The sequence below is a fragment of the Petaurus breviceps genome, unplaced genomic scaffold, assembly GCF_028583685.1.
Source record: "Petaurus breviceps papuanus isolate PSGF00001 unplaced genomic scaffold, PetGlider_PUasm1.0 226, whole genome shotgun sequence".
In the NCBI taxonomy this organism is placed as follows: Eukaryota; Metazoa; Chordata; class Mammalia; order Diprotodontia; family Petauridae; genus Petaurus; species Petaurus breviceps.
The window spans coordinates 4,753,103-4,773,543 of NW_027185890.1; the positions used below are offsets into that span (position 1 = coordinate 4,753,103).

The window sequence follows — 20,441 nt, forward strand, 5'->3', positions numbered from 1 at the left end:
CTGTTTGTTCATTTATTTGTTTTGGTATGTGCATATATACCTATCATATAGCCCAAAAGCATGTAATCTTTTTGAGGAAACCAGCCAATTTTCTTTTATTTTTACATGCCTAGCAACAAAGGGACAAGACAATAGCAGGTGCTTATTGAAATACTTTATTGACTGATAGAGAGTGGATAGGCTCAAGAAATGCTTGTGATTTAGTACTAAACAGAACTATGCCTGATGAGACTGCTCTTGTAGACTTTCCAAAATACAGGACATTGACTTCATCATCAACCCAACTTGAAAGTTTCCATCATATCTATGGAGTATTTGTACTTAAACCTGGGTTGAAATTTATTTATGACAAGTACAGCCTGTGTGATCTAGGACAAGACAGTTTAAATCCATTGAACTTGGTTTTTCACATGTGTAAAATTTGGACTACGTGGTATTTGAGGTACTATCCAATTATACATCTGTGTTCCAATGATCCATTAATTTCATATTACCATCTTGGAATTTAGTTACTCTGTATACATTTATATTTTGTGAGTAGGTGCCCATAGCTAAAGTGGCAAATGCATCAATGTGGTTTTACTGAAGTCTGAGCTTCTGCATATGTAAACAAATTAATATCTTGTTCTTCAATTTTGATGAACTTGATGCTTTGTGAATTGGTTTATATTACCAAGAAATTTCTGAATTTTAGTAGTACCTCTAAATACTTAATAACATAACTTTTAAGAAATATTCTGGGGGCGGCCAGGTAGCACAGCGAGTAAGAGCACCGGCTCCAGTGTTGAGAAGATCTGGAGATCGAATCCTGGGCTCAGACACTTAGCACCCACCCAGAAACACCTGGCCGTGTAACCTTGAGCAAATTACTTAACCCCAATTGCTTAGGGGCGGCCAGGTGGCTCAGCGAGTAAGAGCACCGGCTCCAATGTCGGGATGACCTGGATCAAATCTGGGCTCAGATACTCAGCACCACACCCAGAAATAATAACTGGCCATGTAACCTTGAGCAAGTTACTTAACCCCGATTGCTTAAAAAAATAATAAAAAAAGAAATATTCTGGCAGAGATGGCAAGATTGACTTTGGATAGTTACATAAGTGAATCCTCAAGGAGTAAATCTAAATTGACCTCTGATCCTGATTAGAAATGACAAACCCTTAATTCTAATCAAATTTCTGGATATTTAAAGGAACACTGAAACACTACTGGGAAAAAAAAATTCCTTCCCCACCTTCCAAGCTCCCACCCCCATCACCAATGAACCATAGGGAACACAGACCTACAGATCAAAGGGACTTCAGAAGACATCTAGCTCAAAACCCAAATGAAGAAATGGAGGACCAAGGACTTTTATATTTACTTAAATAAATGAATTGTGCTTAGATATTTTTTTACTATTTATTAATAAAGAACTGAGACTATATAATTTGTAATTACTCTAATGTTTTATTCTTTCAAATATAAATGCATTTGGTATTTCCTAAAATAAGAATTGGCAAAGAATAATTTAAATTGCAATTATTTTTAAATGAAGAGAAGAAAAATAATATTAACCATGTTTAGAACATGAACATTTTGTAATCTGACGGAGAATAATGTGGCAGTGTATAATTAAATAAAAGATGAATTTGGAGCAGTGACACATCTACCTCAAAGAAGATAAAAATTTTTCCATTCTAAAACAAAATTTTCTACTTTAGAAGATGGGGGGGGCAGAGCCAAGATGGCAGAGCAGAAGTAGGACCTTCCCGCTGCTCCAGCTTCCACCTTCCCCAATCCATTTGAAAAAGGGACTCTAAACAAACTTTGGAGTTGCAGAACCCACAAAATGACATAGAGAAGCTAACCTCCCACTGAGGACAGCCTGGCAGGCCAGTAGGAATTGGCCAGTGCAGTGTTCTGGGAGCCGAGCCCCCCAGGGAGGGCCTGACCAGCCACCTGCCAGAGGGACTCCAGATCAGCAGCAGCTGTGGCCGTTTCCAGATTTATCAACATATAGATGCGAAGAACAAAGTGAGAGGTCAGTGCAGTCTGGACTTTGGGACCCAATAAGTGGGAGTATGGGGCTTCAGCTCCTGGCCTGCAGAGTGTAGGGGGAACCAAGTACCAATCCAAGGGGTAATCACTCTTGCTTTAACCTGCTTGGATCTGGATTACAGTCTAGGGTGGAAGTCCTGGGGTGTGTGTCCAGCTTGCCAGAGTGTGTGAAGACCTCATAGAGGGCACCCATCTAATACCTCCAGCAGGTGAGAAAACCCCAGTGCTTGGGATTTTTCTCAGTAGCTGAAGGGAATAGAAATATATATATGAGGGTATATGGGCATATGAATATATATGTGAATATGTGTATATATGTTTACAGGTATACATAGATAGAGGGCACAGGACCAATTTAACAGGAAGGGATGATACTTAAAAGGTGAAATTAAGAGGTGAGAGAGGAATATAATGAGAGGAGATAGGAAGAGACAGAATGGGGTAAACTATCTCATATAGAAGAGGCAAGCAAAAATGGTTACAATGGAGGGGAAGAATAGGAAGGCAAAAGGGAAGGGGTCAATCTTATTCCCAATGAATTTGGCTTGAGGAGGGAATGAAATACACACTAAATAGGGTATCTCACCTTCCAGGAGAGTAGGGGGGGAAGGGGATAAGAGGAGGGATAATGGAAGGGAGGGCAGGCGGGTGGGGGGGGGGAGTTGGAAGTACCCACTTTTGAAAAGGGACAGGATCAAAGTAGGGAATAAAACAAGTGGGAGGTGGGATAGGAGGGAGGGAAATATAGTCAGTCTTTTATAATATATCTACTATGTTATTGTTTTGCACTAGCCACACATGTACAACCTATACTGAACTGCTTATCTTCCCAGTAAGGGTGTATGACAAGGGAGAAGGGAATGAATCTGGAATTCAAATTTTAAAATCAAATATTCAAATATACATATATATATATATATATATATATACTATTAATACTATTTTACATGTAATTGGCAAATAAGATATGCAGGCACTGGGGCATAGAGATACACTGGAAAATTCTAAAGGGGTAGGGGAGAAAATATGGGAGAGAGCAGATTGGAGGAGGGGATATCTTGTGGGACTGATATTTTGGGGCGGTGGGCAGGGGAAAAACGGGGAGAAAATTTGTAACTCAAAATCTGGTGGAAATGAATGATGTAAATCAGAAATTAATAAAGAATTTGAAAAAAAAAAAGAAGATATCCCCCGAAACACTTATCTGTGTACGTACACATCCACACACGTACACATGCACATACAGGCAAACTCACATACACAGGTACACACTCCCACAGAGTTGGTTTGGGTTTTTTTTGTTTGTTATTTAACTGTTTCTGAGCACCTGCAGAAGGCTAACTCTGCTCTGATCTCACTTCCTCTTCTAGCCTAACATCCCCCTCCACCTACCATTCCCCAGGAACTATTATAACTTACACTAAAAAATTTCCCAGCATAGGTCCATATGGAGACAGGCTTTGTCAGTCCACCACTGGGTTCTTCTTGCAACTGACATCTGAGATGGGTAATCAATTAATTAGACATAGCAGACTAAAAATCTGTCCCTACCCAAAAAATTCATTGACCTACTTAATGAAGTGGAAATGATCAAGGAACCAGGCATCCCACATATTATTAACTAGAAGGAATAAGAGATTAATAGAACTGGAATGTGTGAAGTCTAAAGGGAGCCTCTCTAAAGACAGTCACTGATCTACTTGCATTTCCTCCTATGACTTAAAGACCACTGAGCTCAAGATTTAAAAGACCTCCTGTTTTATTTTATTGGCCCTGTCATACTCCCTAGATATTTCATGTTAGTCTTGTACCTCAAAATGATCAACAGAAAAAACTTGCCTCATAGAACACTGGCCTCTCTGATTTTTCCCCCAGATAAAACCTCTTTTAAATGCCCACAACCTGCTGTTGAGGACTAAAAGATGCTTGCTTAATTAAATGATGTTAGACATTTCTAATTGAGTCATCAAAAAAAAAGTCATCACAAAAAAATTGCAAAAATTATGTTATATGTTTCTTTTAATACTTTTAACAGATAAAATAAAACTACTTTTTCCCTTGGAATCCCTCTTTGATTGCTAATGACTACTTAAACTGATTTGAGTAAATCCTTTGTGTATTTCCCACTCCTGCTTTTCTGAATTCTGGGGAGATGAACCCTCAGGGGTCTGCACTCAAGCTTAAATGTTCTTTCTTTTAATGTTTTCTGAATAAAGAAAGGAGGTAAGCAGAAAAGAAGCTTCAGCTGGAATTAGACATTATAGACAAAAAATTCTGGAGACCAGAGTTGGCATTCTTTACCTATTTTTATGTCATGAACCACTTTGGTTGTCTGTGGAATTTTATGAACCCCTCCTGGGAATAATTTCTATAAATGCAAAGAATAAAACCTATAGAATTATAAAGGAAAAGAAATATACTGAAGTAGTTATCAAAATATCTTTGTACACATAAACACAAACACACGCATATGTTCCTGGATCCAAGGTTAAGAATCCCTGACTTAGACACAGGTTATTTCCCAGTGCATAATAAAGAGATGTGAGGGAGATCTTATCCTTTAAAATGGAGCAATCACTCTCAGGTTATTTCTGGACAAAAGGAAAAATAACAAAAGATGGCAGGATAAAAACAAGGAACAGGAAGTAGGTCCAATTTGGCTGTAATCTAGTATATACAAATGGCTGTAAAAGCCAATAACAGTAATGACAGCTAGTGCTTACATAGCAAACATTTACAAACATTATTTCATTTTATCCTAATGATAATTTGGGGGGAGCAATAGGTGCTTTTATTAAGCCCATTATATAGTTAAAGCAACTGAGGTAGACAAAAGTTAAGTGACTTGCCACGGGTTATATAGCTACTAAGTGTCTGAGATGAGATTTGGACACAAGTCTTGCTGACTCCAGGTCCACCTCTCAATCCACTGAGCCGCCTAAGCTGTCATGTTCTAAGATAGGGTTGGAACAACAGATAGTAGTCTACAAGGCAAGAATTTCCAATTTATTCGATGACAAATGGTAAACAAGGAAAGGATTTTCCACAGATCTGCCAGAGAGAAGCATATAAAAACTGTCATCAATAAATACTGAAAATTGAGAGAAGGGAAAGAAAGAATATTTTTTCTGACCTTCCCAACACATGAAAGACTCATCGACCCAATCCTGTACATAAGGAAGAAACATCAATACGTGAACACTCACGTAGTTTCTCTTCAAATAAATTTGCCAACCATGGGAAAGCACTGCATAATGATCTTTTAAGAAACTCCAAAACATGGAAACACCTTTCATTTAGACCTCTCAGTAAACAAAATAAATTTTCAATGTTATGTTAAGTATTTTGTTCTTCATTACAAGTTTAGTTTACCTTTCTAACACCTCCCCCCCACCCCTTTACAATCTTTACAACTCAAGGGAAGAAGTGTTCTATTGCAGGAATGGGTAGAATGCCTGCAGAATTGTAAAGAAGCAAAGACCTTGCAAGGTCTGGAATTAACTAGATTCTGCAGGTGTAGGTCTGTAAATAGTTACATCATTTTTGTTTTTATGCAACACTTCTTTGAAGTGTTTGTGAATTCACAAATAGCATTGTATATATGCAAAACTATTTCCATTGTGAATACCATTTTCATATAATGCCAGTAATTTCACGTTCATGCTGAGATGTTACAAAGCGTGATTACAGTTTGCCCAGATGGAGCCTTTGCAGTCATCAGCTTTGGCGCTGTAGCCGCACAACATGGAGACAGCACATAGCAATTGGCAGAATTAAAGCCACTGCCTGAATTATGAATGCACCTTGTATAGTGAGGAGAGACAACTGATTGTACTCTACAAAACATACAGGCTTATAATAACTCAAAATAATTGCTTACATTACCTTGAATGAATTAAAAAACAAAAACGAAAACTGTAAGCTAACAAGATATTGTATGCTTTATCACACTAGAACCATAAGCTCAGACAACTGCCTTCAGAAATTTTAATAACTGTTCCATATCCATGTTCTGTTTTGCAGGACTTAAAATTGGACAAACGTCCTTGTTTCTTTTACTGAGTCAGAGTAGTGTACTGGAAAGAGTCCTGAATTTAAAATCAGAGGCCCTAAGTTTGAGTCTGCCATTCATCACGTGACCTTGAAAGTCACTTAACCTTTGCACAAGTCTCTAACTTATAACTATATACAATTAGAATTTGGTATAACTATAACTATAAAATAAGTAGGCATATCTAGATGCTTCCTAAATTTCTTCTGTGACATTAATATGTGGATATATAAAGTAAAGTTGTGCTGTTTTTATTTTTTATCCCTGAAACTTGGGCACAAAATGCTTTCAATAACAAGTATTTACTAAAACTAGGCTAGAATTTCATGAATTATTTCTCTCAAAAGAAGAATGACTCACCAATACTTGTTTAAATGTAAGGCTTACATATCGGTTCTAATTTCTTTAGAGTGGGTGACACCCTACCTGATATTTTGAAAATTAATTTTCTCTGTCATTTAAGGATTAAATATGCCAGGCTTTATGGTTTGGAGAGGTTTGCTTTATTTTTAAACTATCTAATTCTTAGATTCTTCTTCCTTCCCACAGTTTCTTGAAGATAAAGCATGCCACAAACAAGGATATCAGATAACAAACTGCTCTGATTACGTTATTTACTTCCACATCAACAGGTCAGAAATGTTTAAAGAATCAGGAAGAACTCTATGTTCTCTGACAGCTCAAGCTCAGCAGTCTCTGTGTGCTTGCTAAATATGCTTTTTGGTGCCCAGTTTGAGAGAATTTTCACGGTGGGTCCAAGGATTATGCAAATTCAGCAAGCAGGAAGAAATCTTGGCAGACAGGACAAATTTTAGAAACTATCTTAAAGATGTTATAAATTCTTCTAAATAATGAAAGAATTCTATGTGTTTGCTTTTTGTTTCTTAATAAGGCTAGACAATGTAGTAATTTGTTTTACTTGACTATATATCTTGTTAAAGAGTTTTGTTTTTCTTGTTTCCTCAATGTGAAGAGGAGGGGAATGGAAACCTGAAATGACATTTTTTTCTTCTAAATGAAAGAAAGTCCATGACTGAATTGGCAAATAAGAAAAATTGTTTGGCATCCTGGTACTAATGTTAACAAATCAGGTAGAGGAATAGGAATGCAACTAATGGGGAGCCATCAGTGAGGCAATGAATAGCATTTGGACACTTGTACTTACCCTCAGCAGTCCTTACCTCCTCTTGAAAAAAAGGAATGAAAGGAATAGGACTGTTTTCAAACATAAGTGGTGAGTCTGGGGGCCTGGGCTTTGATTCTAGGGAATGCTTCAAGTCTGTCCAACATTTTAATGAAACTAGACAGTTATTTCTTTACTCAGAGACTCTTCATAAATTTCTCCTTCCTCCTGGCTCATGAGTGTTCCCCATGGTGAAGAGAAGAGAAATATGGTGACAGAAGCATACATAGAATTTTGAAATGGGAATGATCAGATGATTTGTACTTGGCAAGAAAATTAAATACAATAAAGTTGGGAATCAATTTTAAACCCTTCTATAAAAACCTTTTATTGACTACATTTTTTATTCCATTGTGGTGAACAAATTAGATAGTTAAAATTTCTGCTAATCAGGATCTAAAGTTTTTAACATTCTAATATATGGTTACTTTTAGAAAAAGCTGTTGGGAGATTGAACAATTTAACAACTATTTTCTTTTCTCATTTAGTTACTAGTTCTATCATCTCTAACTTTTCTAAATTCCCACTCATATCTTTAAACTTCACCTTATTTATCTTTCTATTAGATTTGTCTAGGGATACCTTAAAGGGATACCTTAAATTCCAATACTATAGTTTTACTGTGGATTTCTCGCTGTAATTCAGCTACATTTATCCTGTAAGTATTTAGGGGTGCTATGCAGTTCAGTGTACACATATTTAAATGCTGATACTGATGCAATTATGGTAGCTTTAAGCATAATGAAGGTTACCTGTTTATCTTTTAACAGAATCTACTCTTTACCATTTCTGAAATGATGATCATTTCTCCTTTTCTTTTTGAGTTTATCTAAAGTATAATGTATTATTTTGTTCTAGCTCCTAATTTAAACTGTGTAAATCTTGATCTTTCAAACATGTTTTACTGTAAATAGCATAGTTAATTCTGCTTTCTAACATATTCTATAATCCTATTCTCAATTATAAGTAGGCTCATCTCATTCACCTTCATGATTATAATTATTCATTTTGTATTTCCCTATACCCACATCTTCCTCTATGTCTGTCTACTTGTCATCTCACTTGCCCCTATTACATGACATAATAAGTTGCATAAATTAGTAAAAATTAACATTTATATCGCATTTGAGTTTTGCAAAGTGCTTAATAATATCTCATTTGATCCACACAACAACTCTGGGAAGTAGGCACTATTATTATAAACATCAAACAGATGAGGAATTGAGGATGACAAAGGTAAAATGGATACAGTTCTGGACCTAGACACAAAAAGAAATGCAGTCTCAGGCACTTAATATCTGTATGGTCAAGTCACTTAAGCTATGTGACTCCCAACTTCACCTGAAAACTGAAGATAATAAAAGCACCAAACTCTCTCACCAGTCAGATTGGCTAAGATGACAAAACAAGAAAATGACAAATGCTGGAGAGGATGTGGGCAAATTGGAACACTAATGCATTGCTGGTGGAGTTGGGAACTGATCCAGCCTTTTTGGAGAGCAATCTGGAATTATGCCCAAAGGGCTATAAATAGTTTTATATCCTTTGACCCCGCAATACCAGTCCTAGGGTTATATCCCAAAGAGATCATAGAAGTGGGAGGAAGACCTATACGTACAAAAATGTTTATAGCAGCTCTTTTTGTGGTGGTAAAGAACTGGAAATTAAAGGGGTGCCCATCAATTGGGGAATAGCTGAACAAGTTGTGGTATATGCATGTTATGGAATACTATTGTGCTATAAGAAACAAGGAGCAGACGGTCTTCATATATACCTGGAGAGGCTTATACAAACTGATGCTGAGTGAGAAGAGTAGAACCAGGACAAATTTGTACACAATTACAGACACAACATATGTGTGATGACTAACTTTGATAGACTGGACTCTTCGCAGCAATGCAGTGATATAAGTCAATCCCAAAAGACTCATGATGGAGAGAAATATGTGCATCCAGAGAAAGAACTAGAAAGAATTGAGTTTATATCCAGGTGGAAGCAAAATACCTGATCTTTTTCCTTCTCTTGTTTGGTTTTATGTCTTCTTTACCAGTTTTCATTCCATCTGATACAACCCGTCTTTATAACCTGACTAATGTATAATGTGAAAGTATTTACAGATCTTATACTTGACTATATGCCGCCATGGGGGGGAGGGGAGGAAAGGGGACAAAATGTGAAACTCAAGGAATTGTGGAATTGAATCCTGAAAACTAAAAGGAAACAAATTAATTAAAAAATAAATAAATAAAATTAAGACAATAACAGCACCAAACTTGCAAGGCTTTTGTGAGGATAAAATGTGATGGCATTTCTAAAGCAATTTACAAATTTTGTAGTGCTTATATAGATGTATGAAAAATGACAGCTCACAGACTAATATATAGTAGCTTTCACGACTTTATCCCACCTCCTTCTACAGAACCCAACCATTTTCTTAACTTCTTTCCATATTTCTGTGAAGGACAGCACAATGCTTCTAGTCAACCATTTTAATTACCTCAAAGTCAGTCATCCTCAGCACGACCCCTCCCCCCCAGGTCTCACTGGTTTTACCCACATGGAATCTCTTGCATGTCTCCTCCCAACTTATATATTCATCATGACAGCTCAAGCACTCATCACCCTTATCCAGTCCCTCAATGGATTTCCCTATCTCAAATCTCTTTCAGCTCTAATCCGTCCTCCCCACACTTTACAAAAATGATGGTATAGTACCAACCTGACTTATTACCTCTTAAAATATAAATGCTTTCTTTGGTATTTTTGTCACAAACTGTCTGATTTCAGACAACCTTTCAAGACTTGATGCCCATTTGACCATAGGGTGGAAGTGATTTCTTGAAAGTAGAATTTCTCCCAAGAATGCTTAGCAGGGTAAAAGCCATAGCCTCACTAACAGGAGGGTAGGATTTAGAGCTAGAAGCAATTGTAGAGATTACCTAATCCAACTTCCTTGCTAAACATGTGTAATGGGAATGTAAATTTGAAGATCTTCCCTGCCCCTAGGCTAAAGTGCACCTGGAGCCTGGGGTGGGAGGCTTGTTTTTCAGTAGATACTTCTTGATTGGCCAGTGAGTCAGTAAGGTTGTTACATTCTCTGAGCCAGGAGAAGGCTATATAAGCCCTGATGTGAGGCTTTGTTTTGGGGGCTCACTTTGAGAAGTGTTCTGTGATTTGATCTGGATTCTGGGAAGTCGTTGTCCAGAGTACCCCTCCCTCCACCCCCCCACCCTCCCCCCACCCCCGCTTTGAAAAACACAGATGTTGATTTGGTATAGATGTAATGGTTGGACAGTTTGGAAAGCTGTCTACTTGATCTGTTTCTGTCTTGATAATTCTGCCTGTATACCTTGAAGTTCAGGGTGCTGAACTTTTTCCCCTGAACTAGGTAAACGATACATATCTGACTGATTAAAGTAAGCTTGTTAACCCATTTTGAATTGCTTTCCTTTATAAAAGCAGATCCAAGAACCTGTGTTGGCAGCAAACCCTGAGGATGCTTGGGGTGCTTGCTGCTACAACATGTCACATTAATTTCCAAAATTCATCAAGGTAATTATTAGCAGAACTGAGATTGGACCCCAGGTCTTCTGATTCCAAATCCATTGTTCTTGACATTATACTATGTTGCTTTTTCAGGTGAGAGATTTCTTGAACAAATCATTCTCACACTGCCATAGTCTCAGTCTAGCACTGGAAGTCATATGTAGTTTAATTAATCTGAATTTCCTTTCACTGGAACAATTATCAAAAACTGAGTCTTTGGGGAAGAGAATTTATAGAAATGAAAAGCTCTTTCTCAGTGCCTAGTTCCCGAATGCTTTTCTTTCCCAGCTCAAATCTAAAGGGGAAAAATCTCAATGGTTCTGGGTATTCCAGAAACTTCACAGTTATTCTGAGGTCAGTAACTGACCTAATTAAAAGGCATTTTCTCAAATGGAGACAGAAAACCGATTTAGTTTTTCATTCCTGTTATGAAGAAAACAGTATTTGTCAACAAAACTTATTCAATAAATCCCAGAGAAAATTATGTAAGCTTCCAAACATATTATTTAAATGGGTTTCTTTAACTGTTACATTAGCCTTAATTATGTAATTTGAATATAAATTATTTTTGTTTTAGTCCAGGCTGATATTGCAACAGTATATAGGAAATTCTCACGTAAAACCTTCCCTCCATGAAAACTGTCAGTTGGTCTCATACAATCATAGAGAGTTGCACAGGGTACTCACAAATTAAGTACATGTGACCACTCACTTACCACATGTCAGAGGCAGGATCTGAACCCTAGAGTCTTCCTGACTCCAAGCAAGAACTAGAATTAGGCACTGAACCATGCTGCTAATTGTTATATATTATTAGCTTTTGTTTTGTTTTGTTTTTTGCTTTTATTGGAGGGCAATTGGGGTTAAATGACTTGCCCAAGGTCTCACGGCTAGTTTTTGTACTAAGTGTCTGAGGCCGGCTTTGAACTCAGGTCCTCCTGACTCCAGGGCCAGTACTCTATTCACTGCACCACCTAGCTGCCCCATATTATTAACTTTTATAGTTTAGGTAAGACAAGATTTAATTTATGATAACAGTATGTGTCCAATTTGCCAAGTAAATTACAATGATCTATTATTGTCAAACCTGGGCCTTAAGACCCACAAATTCAGTGCCTCTAAATAAATAATTATGTCAAGCAACTGAAATAATCTAAATTATGAGCACCTGAATACTGTGATGATGGATATCCATTCACCAAAAGTAGTCTCAAAACAAAACACAAGCCTCAGGAATTTGTAAAGATAGTAATGAGAAATCTTTCATTATGCAGCATCTTAAAAAGTTCACTCCAGGCAAATTTCCATATATAAAAACATCAAGGAAAATCCCTATGTTCAGCCAAGTATTAATTTCAATTTTATTCAATAAAATTATTGTGTACCTGAGAGAAACTGCATGAGGCCCATATATTTCTCTCACTGCTGTCAAATCAGCTTCCAGCTGTGGGTGTTTGTGAAGTTCCCCATCATAGTTCACCTAGTGAAAATAACTGATTTAGAAATTACTTGGTATGTGGATGTTGGAGAAACCAAAATAATACTGAATATAAATGGTTTGCTAGACAAATCACCTTGTCAACCCAATGTACTATGGATCTACTTCAATATTCTGCATCTGCTTGATGTAGAAAGAAAATAACTCAGAACTAGATTTGCTTTGAATTCTTTAAAGACACAAAGGGTATAGAATAATTCAGTGCTTTTTATAAAATATTAAAAATAAGACTACTTTGATTCCCCACAAGTTGAATTTGAAGAGGTAGTAAAACACAGAGTATAACAAAATGTCAGAAAAATTCCACAAATCTCTAGACATGAAAAAGAAGGCATTTTTATTTCCTATCTGCAAAATGTCTATACAGAAGTAACAGTCAAGCAATTTTAAATTTCTTTCCAAATAGAAAACTACTAGAGTTGTGATAAACCAATATTTCAACCTGACTTACTGGCTAAAGCAGTCATTAGTTTCAACAAGAGTATATCAACAAATTATGTGTTTGTATTGTTATAAATCAGCAAAACTTTTACACTTTGATATCCTACCTTCTCCATCTCAGACTCCTGAAGTATCTTTAAGTCAATTCCTAAGATTGAAATTGTAAGAATATTTCCCCAATTCTTACTGTGTTGTTGAAGAGTGTGTTATGTTTATTATTAAAAATTATTATTAAAGAGTGTTACTTTTATTACAGAACAATATTTAATAGGAGTTAGTCAAAGTGCACAAATACAAAACCATAAGCAAATTTATTATTAACATTCTTTTCATAGTTGTGTTTCTAAGGACAATAACTTGTTAGCTAAAATTCAATTCTTATCTCTTTATTACAAGCTTCATTATGTGTATTTGTTGAGGGAGCCTGAATTGACTGTGAAATAGTGAGATGTGGAATTCACACTTGTAAAATTAATCAAATTCACTGACAGATTCTAAAGGCTATCACGAACTAATAAGGCCTTAATTAAAAGGAGTATATAAGTTACAAAAGAAATAAACTAGAAACACAATCCAGATTAAAATATTGAGTCTTTTGTCATAGATCTAGATAATACACTGAGACTGTAACTTAAGTTCAACACAAAATCCTAATATAACAATCATTTTTTTCTTAAGTCTTAAAAGGGGTATGCCTTTTTACAGTGAAGATTTTAATGAGTATCATCAGTGAAATTGTTATCTACCATCCAGGGGTGTGAGGGTAAATGTTTAACAACCAGCTTACCAACATTAAAAATGTATGACGGGACTCACTTTTAAGTTTAATCTACTTTTAACTATTAACATTTTGTTTTCTCCATCAGTTCTTTAAGTCTAGACAGTGAACAAAACAATCATCCTTGATTTGTAGTGATTACTGATTTCCATGACATAAATGCCCACACTGAAAATTTAACAGTAAGAGTTTATTTTAATTGGCTTTTCTATTTTCCTGATAGTTCAACTGATACAGCAACACATATAGAAAGGACAAGGATAATAAACTTTGCACAGAAGGGTTATGCAGATTTCCTAATGAGTCAAAGGCCCAAATATGGACCAGGGCCTTTAAAACTCACAACATGGTGATGCTTCCACTGGTACTCTCAGGAATATGACCCAAAATACCAAAATTAGCCATGAATTTGAAAGATTGGCTTGCTTACCTGCCCTCCATAATAAAATTCTTCAGAATCATTGTCTCCTTCTGAATCTTCTTCCACTGTACTATTTTGTCTTGACTCCTTAGATAAAAATAATAAGAAGAATGCAAAGACAAATTATATTTTGCCTGTTGAAAGCAAGATTTAATCCTATAGATAGGTAGGGGAGAGGAGAGACAGAGGAGAAGACAGGGAGAGAGAGAAAAAAGAGATGGCAGCCACAGTGCATTGGCAACAGACAACATCAGAGCCAAGGAAAATTGGGTTCAAATTCTGACTCTGAACATGAGAGTTCATCAGGAGAGACACTTAACCTATCACTAATGTAGGCAAATCTAACACTATAAATGCTATAAAAGATGCCAACCTGCTTGAGTAGAGGGAGTTTTCTTTATCAGTGAAATCATAAGTCTAGTCCTTATACTTGTGCATATCTTAGAAAAATAATAGCTCATCCACTGGTTACTGGCAAATATGGTCAGCAACTTAGGGCACTTACCTAACAGGGTAGCAGAAGATTGCAGCGACTAACGCTTGTATAGATTAATCTCCCTAAACTTGCACCTAAAAGACACAATACAATGGTTTTAACTCCCTGTTCTCTTGACTCAACTGTGGAGTCTGGAGCTATTTCAATTTTAAAGCCTAGAAGTTAGTGTAAGTACTAGATGTACACAGCTATCTTCCACAGTATTTTTATGAAAGTAGGTACTAAGTAAAAATTGGCTCAATGTAACCCTAGGAACTGGCCAGCTGCTATCAAACCACTGGAAGCCACCTGAGGGACTGATTTAATGAAATTAAATTCAACACACTGATATTCTAATTAGAACCCTAGGTTTGATTTATTCAAGTAAGTTTCTTTCTATTCCTTGCTCTTCTTGTCTCATGACTAGAATACCCAAATTTGCTTTAAAACATTCCAACTCTTTCATCCCTGTCATCCTAAATTACTGACAGCCAGAGGGAAACCTCCTTTTATCTAACAATAGTTGCATATTTTCATGTTGATCCATGGAGTCACCTTGACTACTATATATTGGAAGCTCCTCCAATAAAATGTAAGTTGTTTGAGAGCATAGGCTTTCACTTTTCTTTTTATTATAAAGTCTTGAACTCTTCACAGTTCCCTCTGTCCCTATTACTTCCCCATCCCCTATATATAATCTCATTCTAATGGTATCTGTTCTTTACCCTCAATGAACTACCAAATCCATTTTCAGTCTAAAACATCTATTCCAGTTTCTCTTGCTACCCAGTCTAAACAGCTCTGGTACCTGTCTCTATGCGTGAAAAGATCAATCACTCATCAAAGCATTTTCTAAGCCTCTACTATATGCCAGGCATTGAGTTATTTCACTACCAAACCAAATCTTATATTTCTTCATCTTTGTTGGTCCCTTTTCTTTACTTGTGAACAATCTCAGGTTTTATCTATCATTTAAACACAACACCCTCATGTGAGCATGCACACACAAACACACATGTGTGCACACACACACACAAACACACACTTATTCTTAACCCTAAATTTCATCTTCTATCCTCTACTTCACTACTAAACGACCAGAAAGCATAAATGTCAATATCCACTGCCCTCTACATTATTTCTTCACTACCCACTCACTCAGTTGCTAATATTTCCCATGACCAGCATACAACTAAAACTGTTCTTGCCAAATTAACCAATGATCTTCTAAAGCTAAATTTAATAGTCTTTACTAAACCTTTATATTTCCTAACCTTCCTACAGCATTTGAAATCATTGCCAAACATCTCCCAGGTGTTTTCTCCTTATTTACATTTTATGATTTGTTTTATTCTGGATCTCCTGAATTTTAATTTGGGTCTTACATTATCCCTATTCCTTTTCCACCAAGGTGTTGTATGTGAACATTCCCAACTCTGGTCCTGAGCCTTCTATTCCCTCTATTACTTATTTACTATTTTTTTTAATGCTTTATTAACTTCTGATTTACATCATTCGTTTCCACTAGATTTTGAGTTACAAATTTTCTCCCTGTTTTTCCCCTACCCACTGCCCCAAAATAGCAGTCCCACAGGATATCCCCTCCTCCAATATGCTCTCTCCCATATTTTCTCCCATACCCCTTTCCTTCCTTGTCACCTACCCTTACTGGGAAGATAAGCAGTTCAGTATAGGTTGTACATGTGTGGCTAATGCAAAACAATAACATAGTAGATATATTGTAAAAGACTGACTATATTTCCCTCCCTCCTATCCCACCTCCCACTTGTTCTATTCTCTACTTTGATCCCGTCCCTTTTCATAAGTGGGTGCTTCCAACTTCCCTCCCTACTAACCTGCCCTCCTTCCATCATCCTCCCTCTCATCCCCTTTCCCCCCCCCCTACTCTCCTGGAGGGTGAGATACCCTATTTAGTGTGTATTTCACTCCCTCCTCAAGCCAAATTCAGTGGGAATAAGGTTGACCCACTCCCTTTTGCCTTCCTATTCTTCCCCTCCATTGTAACTTATTTAATCCACTTTTATAGCTTCAGTGGTCATTGAGAAGGGATTCCTAAATATTTTTATCCAGACCTTATCTTACTCTTAAACTCCACACTTCCAAATACCTGTTTGATACTTGCACTTAGATGTTCAGGGAATTGGTAGCAGAACAAGTCCTGAATTGATTCATGGTTTGTCCTGTCATGGAATTATATCCAAGACTTCTATTTTGCCCCTTCCTTCCATACTCCCACTGGCCAAATTCAGACATCAACGATGTGTTTAACGGATTACTAACTGGTCTCTGTTTGCACCTACTGGTCTTTCTTTCTTATTCTTTCTACAGCTGGCCAAAATAATTTTCCTTAATTCCAAAGTGCATCGGTGTTTTATCTAAATTTTACATATCCCCAAAAATTTATCCAAAAAGTAGGTACATTTTTAAAGTGAAAGAATGAATGAAAGCCTCCTGCTCAAGATCATTCAATAACTTTCTATAGCTTACAGAACACTCATCCTAAAGCCAACATTCAGGTCTCTCTAAAATAGCCCTCATTCCACACTGTTCCTGTGTATACATGCTATACTATGGGAAAACGGACAAGTTATTCCCTGAGCTCATTCTGCATCTGAACAAGTCATTCATTTCATGCCTAAAAATGAATCACTCCCAATCTCTAACCAATTAAAATCCTTCACATCTAAAATTGTATAACAAGGGAGAAAAATTCTGCATCATTTTTTTTGTCTGACAAGGGTCTAATATCCAACACATTTAAGGAAGTCATCAAAATTAAGAATAATAACAGCAGCCACTCCTCAATTGACAAATGGTCAAAGGATATGACCAAGGAGTTTACAGTAGAAGAATTATAAGCTATCAGTAGCCATATTTTTTTTTAATCTCCCAAACAACTAATAACTAGAAGATTTCAGGTGTGGCCAGGTAGCACAGCGAGTAAGAGCACCGGCTCCAGTGTTGAGAAGACCTGGAGATCGAATCCCGGGCTCAGACACTTAGCACCCACCCAGAAACACCTGGCCGTGTAACCTTGAGCAAGTTACTTAACCCCAATTGCTTAGGGGCGGCCAGGTGGCTCAGCGAGTAACAGCACCAGCTCCAGTGTCGGGATGACCTGGATCAAATCCGGGCTCAGATACTCAGCACCACACCCAGAAAAAAAACTGGCCGTGTAACCTTGAGCAAGTTACTTAACCCCGATTGCTTTAAAAAAAAATAACTAGAAGATTTCAAATTAAATGAACTCTAAGGATACATACTAAACCACTGGATTGGCCACGCTGACCAAAAAGGGCCAATTTCAGAGGGGCTACATGAAAATATGCACATGAATGCTCTATTGGTGAAGCTGTAAGTGGCACAGTAATTCTGAAAAGAAACTGGAAAAAGTTACTAATCTATGCATACACTTTGATGCAGACATACCACTAATAGTAGTATACCCCCAAGGAAATTAAAGGAAAAAAAAGGTTCTGAAGGCACAAAATATTGATATCAGTTCTTTTTGTAGTAGCAAAGAACTAGGACTTAAAGAGAGCACATCAGTTGTAGAATGGCTGAAAAAGTTGTGTTATATGAATTAATGGGAACTAGAACTTCCATTTTGGGGAAAATGTTAAGATGAGCCAGTTCAAAACTTCATTCTTTCTTGCACCCATTCTTGATTCTCTGGACTTTTTTTTCCACCAAGACTCACCAGCCATCTCTCCCTGGAAGATCATTCCATCCCAGTAGCTTGATCACCTTGGAAGATAACTCCATCCTACAACACCTTGGTCTAATAAGTCAGTTCCTCTCAAAACTTCTTTGTTTTAAAGAAAATGCTCAGGCCAGAAAGCTTTACACTTTCATGTCACTCCAGAATCAGTGGATTTCTGCCTCCTATCAGATCTTCTTCCAACAGTGCTTTTCAGATTTATTTCATATGTAGTCTTCCCTCATAATATAAGCTCCCTTATATATGGAGTTTCAGGAAGAAAGCAATGCTACCAATAATTGTATGAAAAAAGTACTCTAAACAACTAATACTTAGAGAAATGCAAATTAAAACAATTCTAAGTTACCACCATCAGTTTAGCTGAGATAATAGAGAAGGAAAATGACAAATGCTGGAGGGGATGTAGAAAAAATAAGTACATAATGCATTGTTGGTGGAGTTGTGAACTGGTCCAACCATTCTGGAGAACAATTTGGAACTATGCCCAAAAGGCTATAAAGCCTTTTATATATCCTTCAACCCAGAAATATCTCTACTAGGTTTATGCCTCAACAGATCAGAGGAAATAGAAAAGGACCCATATGTACAAAAATATAATTGGAGTAGTTAAAAGTTGGAAAGTAAGAGGATGCCCATTAATTAAGGAATGGATAAAAAAAAATAGTGTTATGTTGTGAGAAAATATTATTTGACTGTAAAAAATTATGAAAGTAACTGGTTTCCAAAAAACTTGGAAAACATGGATGGATGGATGCAAAGTAAGGGGAGATGAATCTGATGTGTAATCTAAACTATGAGCAATACTATAAAGATATTCAATTGTAAGAGACTAAGTAACTCTAATACAAGTTCCAACACAATTCCAAAGGGTTTGTGATTTAAAATACTATCCACATAAACATAAGAGAGTCAATGGTCTCTGACTATAGAATAAAGCATATTTTCTGTCTTTATTTTCTTTGCTTTGTGGAGTAGGTAGGGGGTTGAGGAGGTTTATGGCTAATGTGGAAATTTTTTCCATAGATTTATAAATATAATGGGTATCATATTTATATCATTTCCAACACTTAACACAGTACCAAGTATATAATAGTTACTTAATAAATTTTTACTTGACTTGGAACTTTAACTGTCTGAAAAAATTATAAAAGAGATGGTTTCAGAGAAATCTGGGAAGACCTGTCTCAATTGGTGGAGGGAAGTAAGGGAAATGAGGATAACAATTTATATAATAATAACAACATTGTTATGTCAAGTTTGAAAGACATAAAAGTTTTGATAAATTAGTGACCAATCATGATTCCAGAGGAACAATGATGAAGACTATTAACAACTGTTATGGGAATGTAAATTTAAGATCTTCCCTGCCCCTAGGCCTTTTGATAGGCTTAAGTGCACCTGGAGCCTGTGGCAGAAGGCTTGGTTTTAGGGGATGCTTTTTGATTGGGTCAAGAGGGTTGTTACATTCTCTGAGCCAGGAGAAGGTTATATAAACCCTTGTGTGAGGCTTAGTTTTGGGGCTCACTTTGAGAAGTGTTGTGTGATTTGACCAGATGTCGAGACTCTGGGCAGCTGTTGAGCCCCCTGGCTTTGAAAACCCAGATGTTGATGCTTCCCTCTCTGGTAACTGTGACTAGGTATGGAAGTAATGGTCAGACAGTTGGAGGTCTGTCTGCTTGAAATGTTTCTCTCTCTTCTTGTAATTTCTCTCTGTATACTCTAAAGTTTGGGGTGCTGACTTTTCCCCCTGAATTAGGTAAATGATATATTTGATTAAAGCAAAATTGTTAACCCATTTTGAGTTGCTTTCCTTTAAAAAAGCAGATCTAAGAACCTGTGTTGGCAGCCACCCTGGGTATGGTGGGGTGCTTGCTGTTACAACCACTCCCAGATAAAGGAGATGAATTCAACATACAGAGTAAGACACATATTTGTATAATTGTTATTTTTTATGAGAGTTTCTTTTCAATGGGAGAGAAGAAAAGATATAGGAGAAGGGAGGAGAATATATATGATTCATCTTTCAAAGCTTACCTCAGAAGCTAACTCTTCCAAGAAAACTTTACTAATTTCCTTTGGCTAAAAGTAATCCCTATACCTATATGGAGCTAACAAAGCTATTTTTCTAAACCATGGGTTAAAATTTGAAGGAAAACAAGAGGCTGAAACAGAGGAGGGAGAGCATTCCACACATGAGGGAAGCCACTGAAAATTCCGAGAATCAGGACATGGAGAGTCCTGTTGCAAGGAACAGTAAAGAGGCCAG

The 20,441-nt window shown here is 36.8% G+C and overlaps 1 protein-coding gene across 1 annotated transcript in view; it reads right to left on the reverse strand.

Annotated features, from left to right (window-relative positions):
• PARP8 (poly(ADP-ribose) polymerase family member 8) overlaps positions 1–20,441 on the reverse strand; it is a 234,894-nt gene that overhangs the window by 78,298 nt on the left and 136,155 nt on the right. Inside the window, exons 6-7 of the mRNA XM_069095303.1 lie at positions 13,968–14,045; positions 12,206–12,300 (exon numbers count right to left, since the gene is read on the reverse strand). Coding sequence (XP_068951404.1) covers positions 12,206–12,300; positions 13,968–14,045 — 173 coding nt within the window. The remainder of the gene's footprint in view (positions 1–12,205; positions 12,301–13,967; positions 14,046–20,441) is intronic.